The 22,435-nt window shown below is 36.8% G+C and overlaps 1 protein-coding gene across 5 annotated transcripts in view; it reads left to right on the top strand.

The window, feature by feature from the left end:
- NUP62CL (nucleoporin 62 C-terminal like) overlaps positions 1-22,435 on the top strand; it is a 110,513-nt gene that overhangs the window by 46,706 nt on the left and 41,372 nt on the right. For 3 of the 5 annotated variants that reach the window (XM_059158190.1, XM_059158188.1, XM_059158189.1), the window contains 3 exons: positions 13,816-13,922; positions 15,426-15,524; positions 20,084-20,249. In XM_059158190.1, coding sequence (XP_059014173.1) covers positions 13,865-13,922; positions 15,426-15,524; positions 20,084-20,249 — 323 coding nt within the window. In that variant the 5' untranslated portion in view covers positions 13,816-13,864. The remainder of the gene's footprint in view (positions 1-13,815; positions 13,923-15,425; positions 15,525-20,083; positions 20,250-22,435) is intronic. The other 2 variants (XM_059158191.1, XM_059158192.1) reach the window with 2 other exon arrangements.

Genomic DNA, 22,435 nt, shown 5'->3' with positions numbered 1-22,435 from the left:
TGTTGGATCGTATGGTAGTTGTATATTCAGTCTTATAAGAAACTGCCAAACTGTCTTCCAGAATGGCTGTACCATTTTACATACTCATCAGCAAGTATGTGTGATCTAGTTTCTCTGCTCTTCACTATCATTTGGTATTATCACTATTTTTTGTTTTAGCCATTCTTGCAAATAGTGATATCATATTGTGGTTTTTATTTATATTTCCCTAAGGGCTAATGATGTTGAACATCTTTTCCTGTGCTTATTTGTCATCTGTATATCCAATCTGTTCATGTCGTTTAGAGTCTGAAAAAAAAAACATTCAAAAATAGTAATGTATTATATGGGTCATTTTCATGTAGGGACTTGAAAATGTCAGTGAATAATAGGGTTTTACAAAAGACAGAAGTGCTGATCAACTGGGATTTTTTTTTCTCTTATTGTTAGATTTATACCTGAGTGTTTTCTTTTTTAAAGTGATTGTAAATGATACTGTATTTTAATTTCATACTAAATTATTGCTAGTATGTAGAAATACAGTTGATTTTGTATGTTTATCTTGTATCCTGTGACCTTACTGAACTCATTTATTCTAGGAGGGTTTTTTTTTTTTTTTGTAGATTTCTTAGGATTTTCTACAAAGACAGACATGTCATCTGAAAATAGGGACAGTTTCATTTCTTCCTTTCCAATCTAGTTTTTTTCCCCTTGCTTTAATGCAGTAGCTAGCAGTTCTAGGACTATATTGGATAAGAGTGATGAGAGCAGGCATCCTTCCTTTTTCTAAATCTTAGGGAGAACCATCTAGTTTCTCATTAAGTATGGTGTTAGCTGTAGTTTTTTAATAGATGCCCTTCATCATGTTGAAGATGTTCCTATCTACTCCTCGTTTTTTGAGACTTTTACTATAACTGGGTGTTGAATTTTGTAAAAGCTTTTTCTTCATTAGTTGATATGGTCATATGGATCACATTGATTGAATTTTCAAATATAATACCAACCTTGCACCCCTAGAATAAATCCCACTTGGTCATCATCTTTAATCTTTTTATACATTGCTGAATTCTATTTGCTTATGTTTTGTTTGATTTTTAAAAATTCTTTCATTCATATTCATAAGGGATATTGACATGCAGCTTTTCTTTTTTATACTGTTTGTCTGGTTTTTGTTTTTGTTTTTTTTTATATTTTATTTATTTATTTGACAGAGATCACAAGTAGGCAGAGAGGCAGGCAGAGAGAGAGGAGGAAGCAGGCTCCCCGCCGAGCAGAGAGCCCGATGTGGGGCTCGATCCCAGAACCCTGGGATCATGACCTGAGCCGAAGGCAGAGGCCTAACCCACTGAGCCACCCAGGTGCCACTGTTTGTCTGGTTTTGATCAGAGTATGATACTGGTTACATAAATTAAGTTGGGAAGTGTTCTCCTGTTTTATTTTCTGAAAGAAATTCTTCTTAAACATTTGGTAGAATTTTCCAGTGATACCATCTGGACTGGGAGATTTGTTTTTCAGGAGTTTTTTAATTATGAATAAATTCCTTAAGTTATAGGGTTACTCAAATTATCTATTTTATATTAGTGACTTGTGGTAATTTGTATTTTTTGAGTTGGACCATTTCTTTGAAATTATCAAATTTGTGAGCATAGTATTATTCTTTTGATGTCTACATGGTATGTCATGATACCCTGTTTCATTACTGATATTGGTAATTGCATTTTCTGTTTTCTTTTTCAATCTTAGAGGTTTGTTAATTTTATTGATGTTTGAAGAATCAACTCTGTATCATTGATTTTTTTCTATTTTTGTTCTCCATTTTATTGATTTTTGCTCTTTATTATTTTCTTCTGCTTGCTTTGGGTTTATTTTGCTCTTTTACTAGGTTTTCAGGTGAGAATTTGGATGATTGATCAGAAACTTTTGTTTTGTTTATATTTGTCATCCTTCTGTTTTCTGTTTCTTGCCTTCCTATTGATTACTTGAACATGTTTTAGAATTCTGTTTTGGTTTAACTACAGTATTTTTGAAAATACTGCTTTGTATAGCTTTTTTAGTGGTTGCTCTAAATATTACATATATATGTATATAATATAACTTATATAGTATAGTGTATATATATAATAGTCTACTTGTCATCATACCTGTTTTTGTGAGGTATAGAAACCTTTCCCAGGGTGACTGGGTGGATCAGTCTATTAAGCATCTGACTCTCATCTCAGGGTTGTGAGTTCAAGCCCTACATTGGAATCCACACAGGTGGTGGAGCCTACTTAAAAAAAAAGAAAAAGAAACCTTTCTCTCTGTATGTACCTTAACCCACCCTTGTATGCAATGTAATTGTCTTAAAATATTCTGTCTATGTACATTTAGAAACATATCAGGGTGGGTTATAATTTTGGCTTCTACCATCAGACAATTTTAAAAACTTAAGACAAACAGGAAAACCTATTGTATTTACCCATGGTTTTGCTTTTCTATTTGTTGTTTCATCCTTCCTGAAGTTCCAAGATTCCTTCTTTTGTCAATCCCTTTCTGTTTAGAGAACTTCCTTTAGCTGCTCATTTAAGGTGCTCTGTTTGCAACAAATTCTGAGTTTTCCTTTTCAGAATCTCAATTTCCTCTTCATTACTGAAGGATATTTTCACTAGCTATATATAGGATTCTGGGTTGGCAGTTCTTTTCTTTCATTACCTGAAAAATATGGTGATACTTTCTTCTTGCCTCCATGGTTTCTGATGAGAAATCTGTCATTTAAAGTTTTTTCCCTTATAAGTTAGACACTGTTTTATCTTTAGTGTTCAGAAGTTTATTTATTCTGTATGTCTTAGTGAAGACTTCTATGGTCTGTCATCCATTTCACTGATTCTAGTCTATCTGCTATATTCTGCTGTTGAATCTTTCGACTTAGCTTTGTGTTTTGGTATTGTCTTTATCAATTCTCAAATTTCCATTTGGTTCATTATATCTTTTATTTCTTTGCTGAGGTTTTCTTGTCATTTATATTTTTTCTGATAAGGCTGTTCTTTTCACATGTTTCAAGTGGGTTTACAATTTCTTGTTAATGCATTTTTGTCATGGTTGCTTTCAAATCTTTGTCAGTTAATTCGAACGTTTCTGTCATCTTGGTACTGTCATTTTTCACTCAGTTTGAGACCTTCCTGGTTCTTGGTAGGATGAGTGTTTAATTGAAACCTGGACATCTTATTATAGTATGAGACTGAATCTGATTTAAACTTTTTTTTCCTTAAGCTGATTTTATTTGACATTGCTGTAGCAAGGGAAGTAAAAGGTACTGCTTCATTACCCTAAGGTGGGAGTAGAACTTCATTTTCCCCCTTTGTCTCCATTGTTACCCAAGGCAAGGGTTTCCCAGTTACTGGTGGGCGAAGGTGGAAGTTCTTGCTCCCAGTGTGGTTTCCATTGTCACTGTAAGGAGAGGGTTCATAAACTGCTGGCAGAGATGAAAAACCTGGCTCCCTACTTGACCTTCTCTGTTATTTGACCACTCTGGTAGGGGTATTAGGACACCTCATTACAGTCTCACATGGGTAGAAGTTTAGGCTCCTTTCTTAGTGTTTAGTGCTTAGTAGGTAGGAAATGGGGCCACAGTTTATGTGATATTGGTTATACTAGAGTGGTTATTGTCTAAAAGTTTTCTGTCCTATTAGTCTGCCCCTTTTCTTGTCTTTTCTATACAGATCAGGCTTTTGTTGGGACCTTTATGAGAAGGGTCTGTATCCATTGGTATTTCTGGGTTGCTAGCCTATTCAGTCCCAAGCCTGGCAAATACAAAGCAAAAAGAAAACCTGTGGACCCACCACCATATATCATTCCTTGGGACTCAAGATCCCTATCTGGTTTGCCTTCTTCTCACAACTTTTTAGGTTCTTCTTAGGTTTGTTTTATGTATAATGTTTTAGTTGAATAGGGGTTTTATTTGAATAAGGAAAAGTACATGTATCCCATTTTACTGGATGTCCTTAATTTAATTTTTATATTATCACATCTCTTATTCTTCTGAGTTTCTCTCTCTGGACAAATAGGCCTTTTCCATATCAAGATTCTTAATTCTTAATTCTTTTTGTACTTTTATTTGGGTTTACATTTATAGGAATCATTTTTTTCTAAATGATTAGTGAGTAAAACCATTATACTTCATTAAATAGCCATTCTTTTTCTATTGATTTGAGATGCTGCCTTCCACATACAGAAAATTATTATATATGATTATTTCTGCTTCTGGACTTCCTATTCTGTTCTATTGATCTGCGGTTTATTGTTCTAGTATCACCATTTTAGTTATTGTAGCATGCCCTACTGTCTTTAGTGTAGGGCTACCTTTCCCAATCCTATAAAGAAAATCCTATTAAAAAAAATTTGTGGCTATTTTCTAGGGCCAATAATTTATTAAAATAGTTGCCAAGTTGCCTTGGTGGCTGAGTCAGTCACCTGACTTCAGCTCAGGTCCCTGATCTCATAGTCCTGGTCAGCCCCAATCGGATTTCCCACTCAGCAGGAAGTCTGCTTGTCCCTCTGCCCCTGCCCACCCCCCTCATGCTCTCTCAAACAAATAAATAAAATCTTGAAAATAGTTGGCATTTTCTTATGTTCTTAAACATCGAGGAATTAAGGCTGATTTACGTATCCTGATACCACTGGATGGAGAAAATTATATTGAACCCTTCTTCTAGTCCGGGGGTTCTCAACTGGAGATGGTTTTGACCCCTCTCCTAGAGGATATTTGGCAATTTCTGAAGACATTTGTGGTTGTTGAGACTGGGGAGGTACTACTGGCACCTACTGGAGAGAGCCTGGGGACGCTGCTTTTGACTTTGAAAATAAAACAGCCAGTTATTTTGCTAGCAAAATAAGTTTGTTTGAATAGCAGAGCAATTTCAATTTTGGACAAGCAATGCTGTGTTAAAGCCACAGGCAAGTCTGGAGAACAAAAAGAGAAGAAAGCTCCTTTATAGAGGAAAGGGGGGGGTGGTTAGGAGGGGCTGTTGTAAACAAAAAGTCCACTGGAGTAAATTGGGAGTAGGAAGTGTGGCTTTTAATTGCCTGAGTCGTGAAGTATCTCATTGGCCAAGTTGTTGCTGAGCCAGGAGAAAATCTTCCTCCTGCTCCTGTAGTAAAAGGTTTTTTTCCCCCTCTTAGGGCCTGCAAAAGGCTGCAACAAGTGATATGGTGTGAGAGCTCCCCCTTCTGGCCTCCCAACCCCATTTTCAATGCGGTTTCCTTGATTCCGTTTCACACTGCAAAATATCCTGCAGTGCATATAAAAGAAAACCTTGTGTCCCCTACACTCAGTACCTCTGACACCAAATATGGAGGGTTCTTCCCACACCAACCAGTTCCCTAACCCGGGACACCAGCTGGATTTTGGTTTCCTACATTCAGTTATGATGCTCATTACCTGGAGTTACCACAAGACCACACATTTTAAGGGTTTAGTCCTATAAGACTCTCTACTGCTTCAGATACCAATTAGGAGTCCCAGGTTGTCACTTGTACTTCTGACTAATTGCTCAAAAGTTGGGGGTTCCCACGACTCTCTCCTTGGGTCACTAATTTGCTAGAACAGGTTAGAGAATTCTGGAAAACACTTTACTTACAATTACTGGTCTATTATAAATGATACAACTTAGGAACAACCAAATGGAAGAGATGCATAGGCGAGTATGGGGGAGCGGCCCAGATCTTCCAAGTCTTCTCCAGGCATGGTCACCCCTTTAGCTCCTCCATGTGTTCACCAACCTATAAGTTCTCCAAACCCCTTCATTTAAGGTGTTGATGGAAGTTCTACTCTGTAGGCATGATTGATTAAGTCATTGGCCAATGGTAATTTAACTCAATCTTCAGCCTCTCCCATTTCCAGAGGTCAGAGGGTAGGATGAAAGTTCTAACCTGTAATCACTTGGTTGGTCCCTCTGGTAACCAGTTCTCATTTTTAAGGGCTCTTTAAACTTCACCTTATTAACATAAATCAGGCTTGGTGGTTAAGGACTTGTTATAAATAATCAGAGGCTCCTTTCCCCTTTATTGTTCCTGGAGCTATTTCAGGAACTCGAGACAAAAACCAAATATTCTAACAAAAGATGCCTCTAACACTTTTACCACTTAGGAAATTCCAAGGGTTTTAGAATTTGTCCAGGAAAGGGGACACAGACCAAATATTGCATTTCTTACTATATCCCAGCATAGGCTAGTCCTCCACAACAAAGAATTACATGTCCCCAAATGTTGAAAAACCCTGCTGTAATTCTATGATTAGGAAAACAAGACTGACTCTTAAATCCTTTATTTAAGAGTAAGACTCCTTTAACTTAAAAGCAAATCATGTTAAATGGCATTTGCTTCCTCAGTTACCTCTGCATATGTGATTGAGGGTCAGGCCCTGAAATTATGCCAGTACCCAAGACAAATCGGGATTTTAAAATATGGGGATAAATGAAGTGCAAATTCAATTAGCACTAGTGAAGAAGTTTCCATAATATGGCCAGTTATAAATACAAAAATCAATAGTGTTCCTGTGTTTAAGTAATAGTAGTTTGTAAATATATAAATGGAAAAAGTTCCCATTAACAATTTCAACTAAAAATTTAAAGTATCTAGCAATAAACGTTTAAAATGTGCATGACCTATTTGAAGATAACTTCAAAATTCTACCTTGGAATATAATAGGAGACATGAATAAATGAAGATACCCACTGAATGTGCAGACTCCATATATAAGAATGTCATATATCTCCACATTTATCTACACATTTAATGTAATTCTTATAAAACCACAGTTGGAATTGTTAAAAAGCAAAATTCAACCGAATACATTTGAAGATTTAATTGGCTTTTTAATTGATTCATGAATTGGGCAGCTTCCCATCTAGCAAGTAGAGAGATGCTGTGAGGAACTGTACAAAACGGAAGGTTTTTATGGGAAGGAGGGTGGGGCAAGAAGTTATTAGCAAAAGAAAAGAAAGGATTGTTTCTGGCTGGACCTCTTTTGGGTGGTAGGGAACAGCAGGGTTTTTTTTTGTTGTTGTTGTTTTTTTTATCATGCAGATTACCTTCCTGGTGCAGATCAGGAAATTTCAGATTGATTTTTGAAAGGTCACATTTCTGGAATAGATTGAAAGTGTAATTAAATTGTGGTTTCCTGTGGTGGGGGACAAATGACTCCCAAATTGGGCCTCTTTTTTTTTTTAAATAGATTTTTTTTTGAGGAAGGAAAGGAAAGAGGGACTTGAGTATAGTTGAATCTGGGGGAATAAATGTATGAGTCTAGTCAACTCTTTTTTTTTCCAGAGAGATAAAGAGTGCTGGAAGCGAGGTGGGGAGGGACAGAGGGAGAGAGAGAAATCTTTTTTTTTTAAGATTTTATTTATTTATTTGACAGAGAGAGAGAGAGATCACAAGTAGGCAGAGAGGAAGGCAGAGAGGGGAGGGAAGCAAGCTTCCCAATGAGCAGAGAGCCCCATGCAGGGCCTGCTGCTGGCCGACCCCAGGACCCTGAGATCACCACCTGAGTTGAAGGCAGAGGCTTATTAACCCACTAAGCCACCCAGGTGCCCCAAGAGAGAGAGAGAAATCTTAAACAGGCTCCACACCAGCCCAGTGGAGAGCCCAGTGTGGGGCTCGATTTCATGACCCTGAGATCATAACCTGAGCCAAAATCAAGAGTTGGTTTCTTAACCGACTGAGCCACCCAGGCACCCCTCAACTCTTTTGTTTTCTAAGGAAAGTAATGATGGAATACTTGAAGGAAAATACATGAAAATGTATGTTAAATTTATTCTCTTATATTGTGTAATGTAAGAGCACATGAATTCTCGTACTATAGTAATTGAAACTTCCTTGGGGAACAGTGATAGAAAAATTTTTAAGTCTAGAAACAAACATGGGTCTGTGAAGATGGCATTTCAAATCTGTGGGGAGAGAGGATGGGGTAGTGAGTAAATGAATTGTAGTAGCTGGCTAGCCAGGCGATTTGGGGGAAAGGGGATAAATTTTTGCCTAAGAAGATCATTAAAAAGAAAACCACCTCGGGTCCAAAAGGCCCCAAGTCAGTAAACCTGGGCTTAATACTTAATCTAACTGTAGTTTCAATCTCCCAGAAATGTAAGTCTTAACTGGTCTGTCAGGAATTTTCTGATAAGCACCAATGAGGTAATCTGTCACATGGACATCTGCATAATAAGATTCTCTGCCCTTTCCTATAAGAGCAGGTGATCCTGCCAGAAACAATCCTTTTTTCTTTTGCTTATAACTTTCTTGCCCCACCTTCCTTCCTGTAAAAACCTTCCACTTTATGTAATTCCTGTGAGCGCCCCTCTGCTTGTTAGATGGGTTACTTCCAGATTCATGAATTCTTTAATAAAGCCAGTTAGATCTTCAAATTTACTCCACTGAGTTTTGTTTTTAATAAGATCAACCAAAAGAAATACTGGGTGAATTAAAGGTAGAAAATGAGGCCATAAACATTTAAAAAGCTCAGGTAAATATGAAAATATGTAAATAATATATCTTAGGTTGGGGAAAGAACCTTTGTATAATTTAAAATATGTAATATATTCAGTCAAATGGTTTACAAATAAGACTATACATAGTATACATGGGTATACTGTACCCCATCTACCCTGCATTACCCCTACCCACTCCACTGCCTTGATTCAGCTGACCACTATGACTATATGTATCCTTCTAGAGTTTCTTCATGAATTTGCTAGCAGATTAAAAAAATATTCTTAGCCCTCTACCTTTATTTTTTTACATAAATGACAGTATACACAGTGCTCTGTACTTTGCTTTTTTAAAAAAATATTTCTCATTCTTTTTTAATTTTATTTTTTCAGTGTTCCAAGATACCTTGCTTTTTAAACTTGCTTATTTATTTATTTATTAAGATTTTATTTGTTTATTTGAGAGAGAGAGAGAGAGTGAGAGAGAGAGTATGAGAGGGGAGAAGGTCAGAGGAAGAAGCAGACTCCCCGTGGAGCTGGGAGCTGGATGTGGGGCTCTATCCGGGGACTCTGGGGATCATGACCTGAGCCGAAGGCAGTTGCTTAACCAACTGAGCCACCCAGGTGCCCTAAACTTACAAATTTTATATACTTACTATAAATATTTTGGAGATAGGTCTTTTCATATCAGTCACTATATAGACCGCTCCCTCAGTATTTTTTTGTAGTATCATAGAATTCCATGGTCTAGATGTGCTAGAATTTATTTATTCAGTCCCTTGCTGGTGGGCATTTAGGTTGTTTCCTCATTTGTTAGTACAAACAGTGATGTCATGGCTCTTATTTTACAGGTCATTTTATAGGTGTACAGGTAGATCTTTGTGGATAAATTGTGAGAAGAAATATTATTGGTCCAAAAGATAGGTTCATTTGGAATTTTTCAAACATTGGCCACTTGGAGGGGCTCTACCCAATTTACACTCCCGTAAGGACCCTCAGAGGCTGCTTGTCTGTTCACAGTGTCCTTAACAGAGTGTGTTACTAGTTTTTTATTTCTCCCATCTGTTTGGTGAACTCATTCTCAATATAGTTATAATTTGTGATTTTCTCCTAAAAATGATGTTGAACACCTTTATTTTTTTTTTAAAGATTTATTTATTTATTTATTTGATGGACAGAGATCACAAGTAGGCAGAGAGGCAGGCGGAGAGGAGAGAGAGGAGGAAGCAGGCTCTCTGAGAGCCCGATGCGGGGCTCGATCCCAGCACCCCGGGACCATGACCCGAGCCAAAGGCAGAGGCCTTAACACGCTGAGCCACCCAGGCGCCCCCAGATTGAACACCTTTTGTAATGTTTAAGTGGGGAAGCCTTTTGAAACATATCATGGAGACATAAATCATAAAGGAAAAAAATGATGGAAAGATTTGACTACATAAAAAAAGAAAACCAAAATAAAATGGGGCTGAGAAATTTTTGCAACATTTTTTTTAGAGAGGGGTATGGTAATGTTCCCCCTTCCTTCCCAGCACTTTTGTACCCTTCACCCTCAGTGGCCTTAGATCTTTTGGATAGCAGAGTCTTACATTATATATTGCCAAGAGTTGTTCAGCAGTTGGATGTAGGCAGCAACAGATTCAAGTGCAGTTACTTATTAAGTACTTTATCCGTTTGAAGAGGAAATAGAATGTCATTATGTATTGGAGTCTGGAAAAAGTGGGTTCAATTAAGCAGAAACTTTGAGTACTTATTACCATGTGCCATGTACAATGATCTACAATGAGGATGAAAAGATAAACTTTGTGTTTAGTTAACCAGTGAATCTCATTTGTGTCTTTATATACTTCATTTCTCTAGCTTTATTTTTTTGTACTTTTTATTTGAAATTTTAAAGCAAGAGGCAGGTAGTCTGTTTTCTGAAGCTTTATTTCAGACTTCTATTTATTATTTTTCCATAAAATATTATTATGAATGTTATTTTTTATAAAATATTATGTAATTCATATACCATATAATTTGCACATTTAAAATGTACCGTTAATTGGATTTTGGTATATTCACCAAGTTGTGTATCATTACTGCAGTCAATTTTAGACTATTTTCATTACCCTCAAAGGAAACTCTATAACCATTAGCAGTCACTGTCCGTTCCTCCCTGTCTCAATTCCCGACAACCACTAATCTGCTTTCTGGCTCTAGAGTCCCCTATTCTGCACATGTTATGTAAAAGGAGTCATAAACTATGTACTCTTTTGTGATTAATTTCTCTCACTCCACATAATGTTTTTAAGGACTCATCCATGTTTTAGCATATATCAGTGCTGCTTTTCCTTTTTATGGCCAAATAAAATAGCATTTTGTGGATATACCACATTTTATTTAGCCATTCATCAGTCCATGTTCATTTGGGTTGTTTCTACCTTTTGTCTGTTGTAAGTAAGTAATGATACTGTGAACATTCACACACATGTTGTTGTGCAGATACATGTTTTCATTTCTCTTGTGTAGATACTTAGGAGTAGCATTACCGGGTCATGTGGTAACTCTATGTTTAACACATTGAGGAAGTGCCAGAAAGTTTTCCAAAGTGGCTGTACTATCTTAACATGCTCATCTGCATTGTTAGAGGTTCCCAGTTTCTCCACATCCTCACCAAGGCTTGATATTATCTGGCTTTTTGATTATAGCCATCTTAGTCAGTATCAAGTAGACTCTCATTGTGGTTTTGATTTTCAGTTCCCTAATGACTAATGACATTGAGTTTGTTTTCATGTGTTAGATGGCCGTTCGTATCAGCAGCTTGGTATCTTTCTGATCATTCTTTTGTAGTCATCTCTCCCTCTGGTCACAGCCTGGAAGGAATCTCTACTTTTAAGGATTTATATCATTAGATTTTGCTTACCTGGATAATCCAGGATAATCTCCCTATCTCAAGGTGCTGAACCTTAATCACAACTGTAAAGGCCTTTTTGTCAAGTAAGGTAATACGTTTGCAGGCTGTGGGTATTATGAGGCAGCTATCCTTGGGGACCATTTTTCCGCCTACCATACCATCTTAACAATACTAAATCTTCTGATCCACAAAAGTGAGATCTTTCCATTTATTTAGGATGTCTGTCTTTAATTTCTTGCATTGATGTTTTGTATTTTCCTGGTTATAAGTCTTGTACTTCTTTTGTTAGATTTGCTCCTAAGTATTTTTTTTGAGCAATTATTAGTGGAATGATGTTCTCGATTTCATTTGTGGATTGTTCATTGCTAGCATATAGAATTGTAATTCATTTTTCTGTGTTGATCTTGAATCCTGCAAATTTGTTGAACTTGTTTAATGTTCTAATAGATTTTTTTTTGTGGCTCCCTTAGGATTTTCTGCATTCATGATCAAGTCACCTGTAACTAGAAAAAGGTTTATTTCTTCCTTTTCAACCTAGATGCCATTTATCTTGCTTTCTTGTCTAATTGTTCTGGTTAGAACTTCTAAGGTATTGTTGGGAAGAGCAGACATCCTTGGTTTGTTCTTGATGATAGTGGTAAAGTATGCCATCTTTCACCATTAAATATGATGTTAGCTGTGGGTTTTTCGTAAATGCTCTTTATTATGTTGAAGAAATTCCCTTCTCTTCCTAGTTTGTTGAGCATTTTCATCATGAAGATCTGTTCCATTTTCTCAAATCCTTTTTCTACTTCTTTTGAGATGATCCTGTTTTTTTAAATAACATAATCGAGATATAAATCACATATCTTAAAATTTACCCTTTTAAAGTATACAATTCAGTGTTTTCAAAAAAATATTCACAGAGTGTCCAATCATAACCACTATGTAACTCCAGAATATTTCCATCACCCCCGAAAGAAACCTGGTACCCATTAGCAGTCACTCCCTGTTACCCCTTCCTCCTACCTCCTAGCATCCACTGATCTACTTTCAGTCTGTGGATTTGCCTATTCTGGACATTTCATAGAAATTGAATCATACAATATGTAGCCTTCTGTGTCTGGCTTCTTTCATTTAGGGTAATATTTTCAAGATTCATGCAAGGTGTAGCATGTTTGAGTACTTGATTCTTCTGATCTCAGGAGGAGGACTCTTCAACTTCCTCTTTCCCTAGTTACCCCTGGTAAACTAGCTGGCTTATAGCCTAAACTGTTACTCTCATGAACCTGCTTGCTTCCTCTTAATTGTTTAGCACCAAAAATCTCCATTTTTTTTTTTTTTTTGAGAGAGTCCTTTGGGTTGAATCTCCTCACACTCCTTTTCAGATAAAGTCGTACTTTCGGGTGTAGTTTGGGAGCTCTCTGTTTTTATGTGCCTTCTTTATCCCTGGGCAAAAACCTTTGAAACAGTGCTGTGGGTGTTGTGTAGGGCCATTTCCTCTGACCCTCTTGCTTATCGCTTCAGGCATGGAATCTCAGTCTTGTGAGCTGGGACAAGGAAGCCAGGGTAGGGGTAACCTGTGGGGCCTGGTGTAGAGCCTCTACCCTATGAATGAGGCCTGACTAAATGTAGGAAGTCCCTCAATTCCTGGCTCTACTTGCCAGGAATTTCAACACATTAAATATGTGTTAGAGGTGATTTGCTGGCTGCTTGGCTTTCCCAATGAAATACTATATCCCTTGGTTGGGAGCTGGCCACTCCCACCTGGAGTGTGGCTTTCTTCAAGGTGAACAGGGGGATAAAGGGAATGAAGGGAATGGGTTGTGGTTCATATACTAGACTCTAACTGGTATAACTCAGTCTTAGCAGATTTTCTTGAATAAATGTTCTTTATTTGCTGTATATCTTTTGGACGATATCCTGAGATTTCAGATTGTTTTCAGTATTATTTTTTATACCAATTATGGTGTTTCACTGGGGAACAGGTCCCTAGGACTTCTTATGCTGCAGTTCTAGAAGTGGATCTCCCTTTTACATTTACTTTTTCAGTAAAGTAGAATTTCTTTGTTATGATGGTGCTAGAAGACTGGCTATACTGTGCAGTACTGATAAACTGTTTTTTTTTAAAAATCAGGCTTTTTTAAGATAAATTTGTTTATTTACTTGAGAGAGATAGAGAGATGGGGAGTGAGAGCAGGAGAGGGGAGAAGGTCAGAGGGAGAAGCAGACTCCCCATGGAGCTGGGAGCCCAATGCGGGACTTGATCCTGGGACTCCCGGTGCTGGGATCATGACCTGAGCTGAAGGCAGTGGCCCAACCAAGTGAGCCACCTAGGCACCCTAAATCAGGCTTTTATTATGTTTTATTTATTAGATATCATAGTATCTGATTTTCCTTGCTCTGTTACAGTTTCTCCTATAAATGAATCTTGTTATAATGGTATTTTATTTTTTAAAGAACTGTTCTTTGGTGACATATTTTTCCGTTTATTTCTTTGATTTTTAGGTTTTGCTTCAGCTTCGACTGCTGAAGCTCCACTACTTGTTCAAGCACCATGCTGTTTACTTCAATGTCAAATGCTTCTACTTCCGCTTCTGCTACTGGGCTCTCTTGTAAGTTACTGGTTGCAAAGAAAATACCCTTATTTTGCATCAGGCCACTTAACTCAATTTGCCAATATAAGCTATGGGTCTCTTGCATCTCATAAATTATCGTTATGCTTGAACCCATCTGTAACTGCTGCTATCAATAGTAGCATTGCTTAAGAACCTAATTGTCATGGCTTTTAACTGTAAATTTTATGTTAACATGATTATTCCCGCTTAAAGTGATAATTTTAAGCATATAATTCATTAATGCTGTAATATTTTGAAACAACTTCTTGAAACTAATGGGAGTAAGAAGAGTGGGAGTTTTGCCAAGTATATCTGAAGGGAAGAAGTCTTATTATCTATGTGAGTAAGATAAAATAGGAATTAAATGTTGGAGCCTTGCTATCATGTATTCTTCTAGATAGACCAGGTTTGTGGTCCTTACATTTTACCTCTCAGAAGTGATGGATGACAAAAGGACCAGTTTAGGGTTTTAATTAACACTGTGTGTTGCCTTGTGGCTTCTCTCCTTGAAGAGGAACATCTGGATGCCTTGAGCTGAGAAGTGGGATATTAATTATCTTGTAACCCCAACTTCCTTGCTATGTATCTTCCATTAGTACAATAACAGCAAATGTTGAGCAATTCTTTCTTACAGGTCCATATAACTGACTCTGCTTTTGAGATATCTTCACAGTGCCATGCCATTTATCATTAGACTTTGTTGTTGTAACCCTAGCTATAATATGGTCCCCCCACAGGCCTATTAGAGCAAGGTTGTCACCATTTCTAGAAATAAAACTTGCCAGAAATTGCTCATGCCTATTTCAGGATGAAAAATAGTGGTCTGTTGTCCCTGTCCTCTTGTGAAGTTGGAATAGGCCAACATTAGTTAGAATTGCTGGTTACCACTTGAATTGTATTTTCTACCAAATAGACTTCCAGTTTTGAGATGTGACTGGGATTCTGGAAGCCTTTTGATATATGTAAGCGATGCCCTTCTCCAATACAACAGATCTCATGAATATGACCACGTCTGAGGTTGGAAGTTATAATTGTTTAATGCATTCCACTTTCAATCAGACTTGCCCTCTGACCTCTGACAGGCTTGTTTTCATTCCTGTCTTTGATGTCCTTGCTCACCAAATGAAAAGAAATCTTGACCATAGTATTTTTAAAATTAACTTTAATGAGGTATAACTTAGATATAAAATAACTTATTTTAAGTGTATAATTCAGTGATTTTAATAGGCTGAATTGCATAACTACCACTCAAACTCTAATCCAGTTTTAGAACATTTCTGTCCTCCAAATAAGATCTTTCAGCCCCAGACAGCTACTAATCTATTTTCTGTCTCCATAGATTTGCCTTTTCTGGATGTTTCTTATAAATGGATTGACTGTAGGCTTTTGGAGTTCAGCCAAAAGTTTCTAAAGGACTCTTCAGATGAAAGAGACTATATCTAAATTGCTCACTGTTTTAAAATTAAAGTGTAATAGGTAATATTATGTTATTCTCTGCAGTTGGTGCTCCAACAACTTCGACTGGAACATTTGGTGGCATAACTTTGGGATTTGGATTAAAAGTCCCTGGAACAGGTGGAGCAGCTCATACTGCTTCTAGTAAGATTTGAGAATTATTGGGGTGTGTGATGTGTTTGGATGCTCAGTGGAAATGTGCTGTATAACAAGCAGTAAGTTGTGTTCCATAGCTTTTAGGACTGTCTAAGTAGGTTGTGATCATTTCATCAGAGTATGCAAAAGGTACACCAGTAGTGATGACTGCCAAAGTATAGTGAGACATTTGATACCAATGATGCTGCTTCTTTGAGATGACCATACTCAATACTGCTGTCAAATTCTTGTCAACTTATAAATTGAAGAAGTTTTAGTATTGATCATAGTGTTTACATCGATCCAATATGTTGGCATTGATAGTTCTTTTTCCCTAAAACATAATTTAAGTTTTGACCTGTACTAAAGTTGACCGTATCCTAAAGCTGATTACAGGAGTTCCCATCCTAAATTTGTTTCTGCCAGTTAGGAGCTACTTAGGTTGTAGGTTGATGAGAACTTGGCTAGTTGTAGCCTTGTAGCTTATGGTGAGCTGGGTGGTTAGGGGTCAGTTGCTACTCAAACCTACCATTTAAGTCATTCTCCGTTCTGGGAAAGTCTTATTTGTTTTATTTTAAAAGTTTACAGAAGGCTGAATAAATCTTTCCTCAAATCTGGTCTAAATTAAAGGTCACTCTTTTCTAATTTTAAAATAATTATTCCTAAACAGAGATGTCCACCATCTATTTTTTTATTCTTTTGCATGAGTGATGCTTATCTGAGTTTCTGCTGTGTACTAGGCAGCTGGCCAATCTACAAGAGTTGTGAAGAGTGTGTCTTGAGGACTTTACAGGTTACCATATTTGCAAATACCATAACCCATAATTTTCCCTGTAAAATGCTGAACAAAACTGATTCTTTCAGCCATGGGTTGAGTCACTGAAGGATGAATTGGCAGGCTCTTCGGTGACTCTGCCATAGCCCATCCCCTCCCCAGCTAGGTCTCAGATTCCTTCCTACAAACTGGTACCTTTGATACTAACCCATCCCTCCTGGCCATTCCATCCACCATTAATTTATATACCCATCTCCCTGTCAGACGTATCTCAACTTGACACCCTTAACCTGAAGTTGGTTTTTTCCCCCTAGTCACTTTTCCTTCTCCCCAAGCATATTTTCTTGCTCAGACTCTTCACCTCACAAATCAACCTTGTAGGGCAGCTTTCAAGTGTCTGTGTTTGCAGATTTATTGTCAATTGGGATTATTCTCTGCCCTAAGTATAATCAGCAAGTTTTAAGAGAAGGTTGCTTCTTATCAGTCTTATATCTTTTGTGTTTGTTTGGATAGGAAAATGTTTGTTTGGATAGGAAAATTGGATAGTAGGATGTTTTAAAGGATGTTTTCACTATTTTATATAACAATCTTTAAGACCATCAGAATGAGATTTATTTAAATGCAAATGTGGTGTGCAGTTATTTTGTATTTTTTATAGAACTGTGCTTCCTTTTTACTATGCACATAATGTAGAGTTGTCTGTATTTAGTTTAGATCAAAGTCATAACGCAAAATCCATTACTTTTTGTTATTAATTGAAACACTTTTGTTATTTGAGTATTATCTTCTATGCCAGAGCTAATTTACACCTTTTAAAAATACTGTAAAAAATAAAGAACAAAGATAAATGCTGTGTAAAAAGGTTAAAATAATCATACCATTTTTTTATGACTCAAGATTCTTTTGTGTTTAGGTTGACAGGTATTAATTTTCTAAAGGTATTATTCATCTTTGTGGAGATGTTTTGGTAGTGATGGTAGTTGCTTGCTTTTTTTTTAAATAAAAATTATGCACACATGTATATATACATATATCACTGTATCTAGAGTGAATGATTTGGTGTTTATCTTTCCAGCCTTTTTTTCCCAACACATACAAACATACACTGAATTTGTTTTACAAAAATGGGATCATTATAAATACAAACACATTTAATCCTAGAATCTGCTATTTTCTTATATGTCATTTGTCCATGCTAGGAAATACAGATTACTTTAAAAATAAAGAAAAAGGGAAAAACAACCCTTGGGTGAAGAAAAGCTTTTTAAGAAGGACTCTTTCTTAGTTGTTTTTCTGTTTTCCATCTTGAATGTAGTAGTTACAGAGTTTTTGAATGAATTAATAAAGGAGGGGTCTCCATAGTGTGATTAAGTTTCAGTATTTCTGGTGGGGTTCTTTTCAGATAAGACTTTATTCTCGGATGAAGACTGATGACATAGAACTGTAAAGAATGCCACATGGAATCCAATCTATAATCTTCCCAGTGTTTTGGGTGATTAAGTGACCTCAGGGATTCTTTGTGACTAGATATGCTCTTTCCCTGTGGTGTTCATTCCACCCTCACAAAGGCTAACTCAAAGAATCAGGGAATTTGGGTGCCTGGGTGGCTCAGTTGGTTGAGTTCCTTCAGCTCAGGTCATGCTCCTGGAGTGCTGGGATTGAATCCTGCATCAAGGTCCCTGCCTCAGTTGGGGGTCTGCTTCTCCCTCTAACCTTCCCCCTCTCATGCTTACGCACGTGCTCTCTCTCTCTCTTTCAAATAAATAAGTAAAATCTTACCAAAAAAAGGAATCAGAGAATTCTTGTAAGGATTCCTGTGGCCAAAAGGGAAATGGAATCTTTTGGAAATGTAACACAGGTAATATCATCGCACTGAACTTTAAAGAAATGGAATTTAAGAGTTATTCGAAAGGAATAGGGACCTAAATCTGTTGGATAAACATAATTCAGTTCTGTTCCCTTAGTCTTCTCTTTTGTAACTTCCCACTGGTTTCCTTACCTCTTTTTCTACCTTACTATTTTAGCTTATTCTTTTTTTTTTTTTTAAGATCGTAATTATTTATTTGATAGAGAGAGTATGTGGGTGAGCAGGAGCATGAGGACAGGAGGGGCAGAGGGACAGGGAGAAGCAGGCTCCCGGCTGAGCAGGGAACCTGATGCAGCCACTGGATCCCAGAACCCTGAAATCATGACGTGAGCGGAAGGCAGGAGGCACACACTTAACCAGCTGAGCCACCCAGGTGCCCCTTAGCTTAGTCTTCATTTTGACTTGCTCAGAAGCCTTAATTCTACTTCATATCCATTCTCTGTTGGTTCTTTCAACCCCCCTGCCTGTAGTTGGATTCTTTCTACACTTTTGGGAATATTTCCAAATTTCTGCTTATAATCTGATTCTTACTCTATTTCTGGAAATATTTCTGTATTTCTACCTATAGTATGATTTTTTCCATAGTTCTAAATTTTTAAAAATGCGATTTTGACCTATTTTATCCCTGCTTGGCTAGAGCTTTCTGTGTCAGACTTGTATAGGCTGCCAGTAGTATGTGAGATGGATACCATGCTTTGGATACCCACCCTTGTCCCAATCAACTGTGAACCAGGAGCAAAGGACAGAATTCTTGGAATAAAGAAAGAGTATCTGAGCTTGATCCCTGAGCAGAAATGAGAAGGCCAGTTTCCCTCAGTATAGGCTGTGCCTGTTTTGGCAGGCAGCATGATTTATGTATTTATCTCGTATGGTCATTAACCTGAAAATATTGCTAATTGGGAAAGCAAGGCTAATGTAAAACAAACAATTGTGTACATATGATAATGTATTTTTATAACAAATTTCTAGTTACAGAAGCAGCATCTATTGATTACAAAGAACATTTGAAAACAGAGAGAACCAAAAAGAAGAAAACATTTGCAGTCCCCACCAGCTGCAGTTTTCTGAGAATTACTCTTTAAGTGCTCAGTGTGTAGGAAAAACCAAAAGTGCTATGGAAGTTCAGAAAACCAAGGGATGATGATGGAGTAGAAGAGAAGTGGGTGACAAATATGAGGAAGGAAGAATGTGAGTTAGGCCATGAAATATAGTGAGGATTTCATCTAGAGAGGGCTAGGTATTCTAGTAGGGGTACAGTGGAAGAAGACATGTAAGAGAGAGGCCTGGGCTGTAGATGAAACTTTAAGAGACTTTCACCTATTAGGCTGGTGAAGATATATGCCTAGTATGAGCTATAACATTGAGAAACAGGAACTCTCCCTTACTGATAGAAATGTAAATTGGCAAAATCTTTTTGGTTGGGCAATATGGCAAGATATATTAAAATTTATAGCATGCTGACCCTTTGATCCAGCAATTTCATTTCTAGGAATTAATCACACAGGTACATTCATGTAAGTATGCAAAGACATAGATGTACAGAGAGTTTGTATAAGATTGCAATTATTCTTTCCTTGGAAGTTTAGTAGAATTTTTCAGTGAGGTCATCTAGGTCTGGAGGTTTTTTTAGTGGGAAGAGTTTTGAGGATTGATTCAATTTCTTTAATGATTATAGGTCTGGTTAAGTTGTAAATTTTCTTTTTCAACACACATATCCAGGATTTTAAATTTTTAGCAGAAAGGTTAATCCGGATGTCTGGCCTGCTGTATATCACTTCATATTACAACAGTGTGGAGTGCTAATCCACACAACTTTGAGTTTAATTTCACATTTAAAACAATGTTTCTCTAGCTTTTATCCTGAGTGATCAAGGACGAAATAAAATAAGTCTCTTATTTCTTACTAATGTGCATTTTATTTTCCAGCTACAACATCAACAACAACCACCACCACTGTCACCACTACCACTACCACCACCACTACCACAACCACCAGTGGCTTTACCTTGAACCTAAGGTCACTGATGTCACCTGGGATTAATAACATTTTTCCAGTTGGCATTAATTCGCTGCCATTTACTTCGACTGTTAAGTAAGGCTGTTTCTTTGAAAATTTATGTGAATTTCATTTTATTTATCATATACAAGGTATAATTTTCTTGTATAGCTTTAGAATAGCGTTTGAAATTTGGGTAAATGACTCAGTCAAAGTTGCAGATAAAGGATTTCTGTAGCTTAGGAATTGGAATGATTAATAGCGCACCTTTGTTTTATTACCATTATAAAATGATTATTACTAATAATAGCTAACATTTACTGTGCAATTACTGTATGTTTAGCTAAGTGACAGTGCTTTACAAACATCATATTATTTAATCCTCACAATAACTCTTTGAAATTTGTGCTTTCTTTTTTTTTTTTTAAATTTCCATATGGACACATTTTTTTTTTAAAGATTTTATTTATTTATTTGACAGACGGAGATCACAAGTAGGCAGAGAAGCAGGCAGAGAGAGGAGGAAGCAAGCTCCCCGCTGAGCAGAGAGCCCTATGTGGGGCTCGATCCCAGGACCCTGGGATCATGACCTGAGCTGAAGGCAGAGGCTTTAACCCACTGAGCCACCCAGGGCGCCCCGAAATGGTGCTTTCTTTGTTCCTACTTTATAGATGAGAAAACTAGAGCATGTAGGAATTTTATACTCTGTCCCTGGTAAAGGTTGAGCCTGCATTAAAATTCAGGCAGTTGAATCCATGCCATGTTCTTCTCTAATTGTTTGGGTTTTTAATTAATTTTTAAATTTTGAGACCATTATAGATTCACACGTGCTTCTAAGAAATAATACAAAAAATTCTGTGTCCCTTACCTAGTATCCCTCAATAATAACATCTTGCAATGCTGTTGGTACAAGTGGTACCATCAAGATATAGAACAATTCCATCAGCACAAGGATCCTTCCTGTTGCCCTCTTATAGCCACACTCACTACCACCCCCTCCTTTCCCTGACCCTGGGCAGTAATGAATCTGTTCTCCGTTTCTATAATTTTGACGTTTAAAAATGTTACACAAATAAGTTCTAAATTACTTGATCTTTGGGCATTTTTTTTTCTAGTCATACTTCCTTGAGTTTGTCATGTGCATCAATAGTTTGTTCCTTTTTATTTCTGAGTAGTAGTCCATGGTATTGTAGATGTACTCTATAGTTTACTTGTTGATGGCCTTGTTGATGGACTTCTAGGTTGTTTCCAGTTTCTGGCTGTTATGAGTAAAGCTGCTGAGAAAATTTGTGTTCAGGTTTGTTTTTTTTTTTTTTTTTATGAGTGTAAGTCTCATTTCTCTGGGATAAATGCCCAGAGTGCAGTTACTGGGTGGTATGGTGGTTGCATGTTTATTTTTTTTAAGATAATGCCAAATTCTTTTCCAGAGTGACTGTGCCATTTTACGTACTTGACAGCAATGTATGAGGGATCCAGTTTGTCCACAGTCTTACCAGGATCTGGTGTTGTTACTATTTTTTATTTTAGCCCTTCAAATATATGTGAGATGTTATCTCATTGTGGTTTTAATTAGCATTTCCCTGATGACGAATGATGTTGAACATCTTTTCATGTGTTTATCTGCCACCAGCGTATCCTCTTTGGTGACCTATCTGTTCATGTCGTGTCTTTTGTCTGTTTTCTACTTGAATTTCTTTTTTTAATTTCAGGTATTGAGAGTTACATATTCTAGGTTCAGTCTTGTCAGATATGTGGTTTATAAATATATTCTCTAAATTTGTAACTTGTCTTTTTGTCTTTTTAACAGGGTACTTTGCCAAACAAAAACTTTTAATTGATGAGGTCTAGTTTATCAGCTTTTCCTTTAATGGACCATGTTTTAATGTCAAGTTTAGGAGCTCTTTGTCTAACTCTAGATACCAAAGATTCTCTTATTTTTTTCTAAAAATTTTACAGTTTTATATTTTGCAGTTAATTTTTGTATGAAGTATGAGTTTCAGAGTAAGGTTCATTTTTTATTTTGGTCTGGGGTGTCCAGTTTTTCTAGCATCATTTGTTGAAAGACAGTCTTCAACTTCCTTCATTGAATTACTTGTATACCTTTGTCAAAAATCAGATGGACATATTTGTGTCAAATGTTTATTTTGTCTCAGTTGATAGAATAATTTAGGATTTTTCCTCTTTAGCTTAATGATATGGTGAATTACACTGATTGATTTTCAAATGTTGAGCCAGCCTTACATACGTAGGATAAATTTGACTTGGTCATGACATACAATTTT

This window comes from Mustela lutreola, chromosome X (genome assembly GCF_030435805.1).
Source record: "Mustela lutreola isolate mMusLut2 chromosome X, mMusLut2.pri, whole genome shotgun sequence".
Lineage (NCBI taxonomy): Eukaryota > Metazoa > Chordata > Mammalia > Carnivora > Mustelidae > Mustela > Mustela lutreola.
The sequence above is the reverse complement of the archived record's forward strand: the minus strand, read 5'-3'. Positions and strand labels throughout refer to the sequence as shown.